This window comes from Podarcis liolepis, assembly GCF_965112155.1.
Source record: "Podarcis liolepis genome assembly, chromosome: 13".
NCBI classification, from domain to species: domain Eukaryota; kingdom Metazoa; phylum Chordata; class Lepidosauria; order Squamata; family Lacertidae; genus Podarcis; species Podarcis liolepis.
In genome coordinates, this window is record NC_139573.1 from 25,384,818 (window position 1) to 25,391,295 (window position 6,478).

Below are 6,478 nucleotides of genomic sequence, written 5' to 3' on the forward strand. Positions count from 1 at the left end.
ATTGCCTACAGACAGCCACCCAATTTTAAACAACTCCTAACCCACAATAATACTACAACCAGGCTTAACACAGACACTGGCACCAGAGCCTGCAATAAACCCAGATGCCAACTTTGCTGCCACATACACCCGGACAACACCATTACTGGCCCCAACAACATCACACATACCATCTCGGGACTATTTAATTGCTCATCATCTAACACTGTGTATGCCATCAAATGCCAACAGTGTCCTTCAGCTCTCTATATTGGACAAACAGGCCAAATCTTATGCCAAAGAATAAACAGACATAAATCTGACATCAAGAATCACAAAACAGAGAAACCAGTAGGAGAACACTTCAATCTCCCAGGACATTCTATACAAGATCTCAAAGTAGCTGTTTTACTACAAAGGAATTTCAGAAATAGACTGGAAAGAGAAGCTGCTGAATTGCAACTCATTACCAAACTTAAAACCATGGAGAGACCTGGTCTGAACAAAGACATTGGATTCTTATCTCATTATACATGACTAAGCCATTTTTCACCTTCTCACCCCTTGCTTTTTCCTGTAAGACCTATTGCAGTCGTTAAGAGTCATCAACAGGCTCATCTCAGCTATCTGCCAATCTCCCATTCCCACCACCCTTCTGAGTAATACCCCACCCCACCTTCTCACTATATAGGAGGATCTGGCAACTTCTGTTTCAGTGTATCTGAAGAAGTGTGCATGCACACAAAAGCTCATACCAAGAACTAACTTAGTTGGTCTTTAAGGTGCTACTGGAAGGAATTTTTTTATTTTGACTATGGCAGACCAACACGGCTACCTATCTGTAACTGGATCCAAAACGTAGAGTGAACCAAAATTCTCTGCCATTGCCAATTCAGGCAAAACGTGCATGTAATATTTATTTGATTATATTTCTGACAAAATCAGAAGAAGCAATAATGAGGGTGAAAATTATTGTTATGAAAGTTATTGTTTGGACACATGGGAGCAATTTGTCAAAGTACCAAAGTGCACATCCAATTAACCTCCTTTCTACATGAGCATCTTTAAAAAGCCAGTTTACAAAGGAGCTGCTACACAATATTCAGTCAAATCTGAAAAGCAGATGAAAGACTCTCAGATGACCCAAGGGATGCATGATCAGTCATAACCTAAAGCAGCTACCTCCCAAAAATGCCATTTACCCACATTGAGCGCCAACTGCTCTTAAAGGGGATAGGTAAGTTTTATTTTAATTTTAAAAAATGTAAATTTAATACTATCTACAGTTTTAAAAGTCTGACATTTCCCCCCTCTTTATTCACTGGCACACCACCTACATTTCTCTCTTACACAACAACATTCCCTTTGAAATCTCCCATTCACTGAAGTCAATGTCATTAAAGTGTAATAATACAAGCAGTATGCATTAACTGGGGGGCGGGGGCAGCAGTATGTCTGTGGGAAACATCAAGTCAAGACTTCCAAGATGTGGAAGTAACATGTAAGCATCTTTGTACACTTAACTGAGAAATCTGACCAAAAGAAAAATAATGAAATTGCAAGCAATTAGGGAAAAAGTGGTCTTACAACCAATTCATCCTCCCACCTTTATACTTCTCCCATGAGTAGACACTAATGTGATAAATTAATTGTTTGCATGTTGCTGACTGCACCAGAATACAAATCCAGAGTAGGCTAGCAGGAGGACCAGCAGATCAGTTGGGGCTGATCCAAGGCATTCTTCTGGCTGAGGCAACATATAAGTCGGCACTCCCTGCCACACTCATCAGCATCTTACGCCACACCAAAGGCTAGTTTAGGCACCACAAAGCAGGTCACATTACACAAACTTGGTTTATCCTCCAATAGTGTTTGCTCACTCTCCCAATTAGCAGCTATTTTTCTTATTTTCAAGCAAGTCACCTCCACACCAAGGGGCTAACATTGGATAAGACAGTTCCATAATTATTTCTTAAATATTAAGGCAGCTAAATACTAATGGGGTGCATGAGGTGTTAGGGGAGGGACAGTACCTCTGGTGGGGGATATGTCATGCTCCATCTGGGGTAGTTTGTTGACCTTTGGTCCCCAACTTGCACTCAGCTCTCACCTGTGCCTCCTAGGAGCTGTCAGCATGTGACAATGGCCACAAACATGGAACAGCTTTGCCTGGCCAGCTAAACCAGCTGAGGGTAGGCAATGGCTCTCAAACCCTTGGTGAATTAAGGACTTCCCCCGCATGCAAAGATTTAGCGGATCTGATTCTGGCAAATAAGACCAATGGTGGGTCCAGTGGTAGAGAAGGTGGTTACTGCAGGTGCTGTAGAGGGAAGTGGGGCAGATGGGGCTTGTCAAACTGGGAAGGTAGCCCATTTAGGAGAAGGAAAACTCTGATCCTAAACCTCTGCTGCCTTGCAGGATTTCTTCAGGAGATGAAAAGCTAAGAAGTAAACACTACACAAATCTGGAGAGCAGTCCCTCCGACAATTGGATGGTGGCTTGTATGCTATTAATAATTGTGTGTAGAGTGATATAGTGAGCTCCTGTACTAGTCTTCAGATATGTTTTTGTGGGTCTATGATACAATGGTGCTGCGTTCATCTGAGAGCCCTCCATCTTCTAATGGGACCTGACAGAATATTGAGTAGTAGTTTTCTGTTTATGGGGGGTGGGACCTGCTAACTGTGAAAGGGGCCTGCTGTTTGGTGACCTTTCTGGGGCGGGCAAAGGAACTGGGGCAAATATGTTCACACAGTTTGTGGGAAGGATGGGAGGAAAGGCACAAGTATCTGCATCACCAGTGAAAATAGTTGATCCACCCTGCCTTCTCAGGATGCATTAAGTTTCATATTTCCTTCCACATCCAGCCAAACACCCAAAAGGAAGGCTATAAGTGAATACTGTGTGCAAATAATCTGGTAGTTTAATTGAGAACCCTGAATCATTGAGACCTATAGCTTGGTGGTGAACTCCTAGGACATAGATGTGCCTGCATGTTGGCTTCTCTTTTCTGAGGTCCCTCTGAATGCATAGATGTCAGGAGAAGAGATTATGGATATAGTCAGACCTTGCCCTGAACACATTTGCAACAGATATAGAGGCTCAATGAGTGGACAGGGATTCTCTCATGACAATACAGAGGGGTCAGACAGCCTGTCATCATATGTCTTCATTTCATATTTCAGCAAAGAAATATCAGCTTCATTTGATTATTACACAGAAGGAGTCCACCTTAAATTAAACTGCTTACTCAATATTTCTTTCTATCTTATTCTGGTACAGGTAATATGTGAATATGCCCAGTGAAAAAAATGCACAATCTTACCTCCATGTCTACATTTCTGCTGCTGGGATTCTCAGACATTCGAGAACTGCAGATCTTGCACTTCTTTGTGTTCCTAGCATTGTACATTATAGCAATCATAGGTAATCTCCTCATTGTTGCTGCAATTGTCCTTGATCACCAGCTTCACACACCCATGTACTTCTTTCTACTGAATTTGGCTATGCTGGACATCGGAACAATTTCCGTCATGGTACCCAAATCAATAGTTCTTTCCCTTCTAAACAGCAGGTTTATTTCTTATTTTGGATGTGTTGCACAAGTTTTCTTTTTTATGTTATTCGGAACATCAGATGTTGCTCTCCTAACTATAATGGCACATGATCGCTATGTTGCTATCTGCAATCCATTACAATATGAGTCAATAATGCACAAAGCAGCCTGTATTCGTATGGTAGTGATTGTGTGGACTATTTGTGTTTTATATGCTGCGTTACATACTGGGAGCACCTTTGCAAATACCTTCTGTTCTAATGCTGTTAATCAGTTCTTTTGTGAAATCCCACCACTACTGAAGCTCTCCTGCTCTAACTTCTACCTGGTTGAAGTTGGGCTTCTTGTGCTAAGCTCTGGTATAGCACTAGGTTGTTTTGTTTTCATAATCTTAACATATATGCAGATCTTTTCTACAGTGTTAAAAATCCCCTCCGTTCATGGAAAGAAAAAAGCCCTCTCCACTTGCCTTCCTCACCTCACTGTTGTCTCTGTGTTTCTTATAAGTGGGGTGTTTGCCTATGCAAGGCCTCCTAGTGATTCTTCTTCCGATCTGGATATAGGTGTGTCTGTGATGTACACCATAATTCCTCCCACATTGAATCCATTCATCTACAGCATGAGAAACAAAGAAATCAAGACTGCTTTGTGGAAACTCTTAAATTTTGGGAAATCTTCTAAAGTTTTCTCCTGAGTTGTTCTGTGAAAATGGGATTTTGTGGTCTTCGGTATGAGAATGGTTTCCTTTAAATAAAGCGCCACACACATTTCAGTAACCAGCAAACATTACTTCTATCACAAATATTACCCTCTGCCCACTCTAGCCTACATTGAATTTCTTTCATCCATCATTTTTCATATGCATAGTTTGGCTACAGTCAACCTAATATCAGCTGAGTTATAATCTACGCAGAAATCAACATGACATTCTAATACTGTCTGAACTTTATTGATTAGGTTCCTTTTCTAAACACTGGTGTAGGCCTCGTCCCTTGCTACTACCAATAACAATGGGTGAGAATTTCACCTCAGCTCTCATTCTAAACTGAATCTATCAAATTCACACTTTCAATATACGAACTTGACCACAAATTCAGTTCTCTGAATTTTCCAATGAAGTTTGCCCATAAGCCAATGTTTTAGAAAAATCCATATTTTCAGGGAATTTATGTAAATAAATGGATATATTAGTGAACCTAACACAAAAAATGCTTCAAAAATGTGTGCATTAGTAAAAACTGCACGTAAATATATTTATTAGAAGATATGCACACTAAAATGCTGAGGAAATGTCATGAGAATATTTTTTTAACAGCGAATTGCTCCAAAAATTGAAAATTGAATTTATGGTTAGAAAAAGGTTCAACTGAGATAGGACCTTTCTCTGGGACCAAAGAGAAAATGTTTTTGGACAATGTCAAGGAGTTTCAAAAGACTGGAAATTATTGCTACTTTGCTTAGAGAAATTTGTTACTTTGCATTTTGTAACATTTTATTTTGTAACTAGTTTAAAACATTTTTGAAGTAAAACTTTTTGGAATTCATTCTTGTGGTGGAGCTTATTCTCTTCTATGGTGCACAAGATCCAGAGCAGGGATCCATTCTAATATCTCTAACAAGAGGTGCTGAGGGAAGGCACATTCCTTTCTATTTATGGAGCTTTCTAACCTGCCAGCAATGGCAGAGAGATGCCAGCCGGCTGTGCCACGGTTAAATGTGCCAGTGGCCACACTCACACAGAGTTCTGATTGGCTGGGGCTGTCCAACAAGGGCAGAACCCCAGCAACAACAACACAGCTGCCATGACGCAGGGTGAAGGCAGCAACTCTCTGCCCCCTAAGCTGGCATATTGTTGTGACCCAGCTGCCCGGCTGCAATGCCGCCCACTGTGAAAGGTGAGCGGACTTGTGACACATCACTATGGGAAGTTAGTTTTTAAAATGTTCCCAGGAAGCAAGATGGCTGCCTACATTGATATCTGTATCTATAACTCTTTGTTATGACATGTGGTCCTTGGAAGCACTTTATATGACTTTTTTACCCACATGACAGTCACATTACTAGCTGCTTTGACAATTTAAAAAGAAATAAGGCAGACTCTGCATCAGCTTTTAAATACATAAATATGCAAAACAGATTCATCTCCATATCTTTGTTGCAATCCGCACATGGGACCCAAAGGGACAAAATGTTTACGCTCACTCCAAAATGTAGAGTGAACCAAAATTCTCTGCCATTGCCAATTCAGGCAAAACGTGCATGTAATATTTATTTGATTACATTTCTGACAAAATCAGAAGAAGCAATAATGAGGGTGAAAATTATTGTTATGAAAGTTATTGTTTGGACACTTGGGAGCAATTTGTCAAAGTACCAAAGTGCACATCCAATTAACCTCCTTTCTACATGAGCATCTTTAAAAAGCCAGTTTACAAAGGAGCTGCTACACAATATTCAGTCAAATCTGAAAAGCAGATGAAAGACTCTCAGATGACCCAAGGGATGCATGACCAGTCATAACCTAAAGCAGCTACCCCCCAAAAATGCCATTTACCCACATTGAGAGCCAACTGCTCTTAAAGGGGATAGGTAAGTTTTATTTTAATTTTAAAAAATGTAAATTTAATACTATCTACAGTGATAAAAGTCTGACATTTCCCCCCTCTTTATTCACTGGCACACCACCTACATTTCTCTCTTACACAACAACATTCCTTTTGAAATTTCCCATTCACTGAAGTCAATGTCATTAAAGTGTAATAATACAAGCAGTATGCATTAACTGGGGGGGGGGGGAGCAGCAGTATGTCTGTGGGAAACATGAAGACAAGACTTCTAAGATGTGGAAGTAACATGTAAGCATCTTTGTACACTTAACTGAGAAATCTGACCAAAAGAAAAATAATGAAATTGCAAGCAATTAGGGAAAAAGGGGTCTTACAA

General features: G+C 40.3%; 1 protein-coding gene across 1 annotated transcript; it reads left to right on the top strand.

Moving 5' to 3' along the window:
* Nucleotides 1-3,290: 3,290 nt before the first annotated feature.
* Nucleotides 3,291-4,229, top strand: LOC310691064 (olfactory receptor 14I1-like; the record flags this gene model as incomplete). The annotated part of the gene is made up of 1 exon (XM_083470664.1): nucleotides 3,291-4,229. One exon carries the CDS (start codon nucleotides 3,291-3,293, stop codon nucleotides 4,227-4,229), a length of 939 nt encoding a protein of 312 aa, XP_083326790.1.
* Between the last annotated feature and the right edge of the window lie 2,249 nt (nucleotides 4,230-6,478).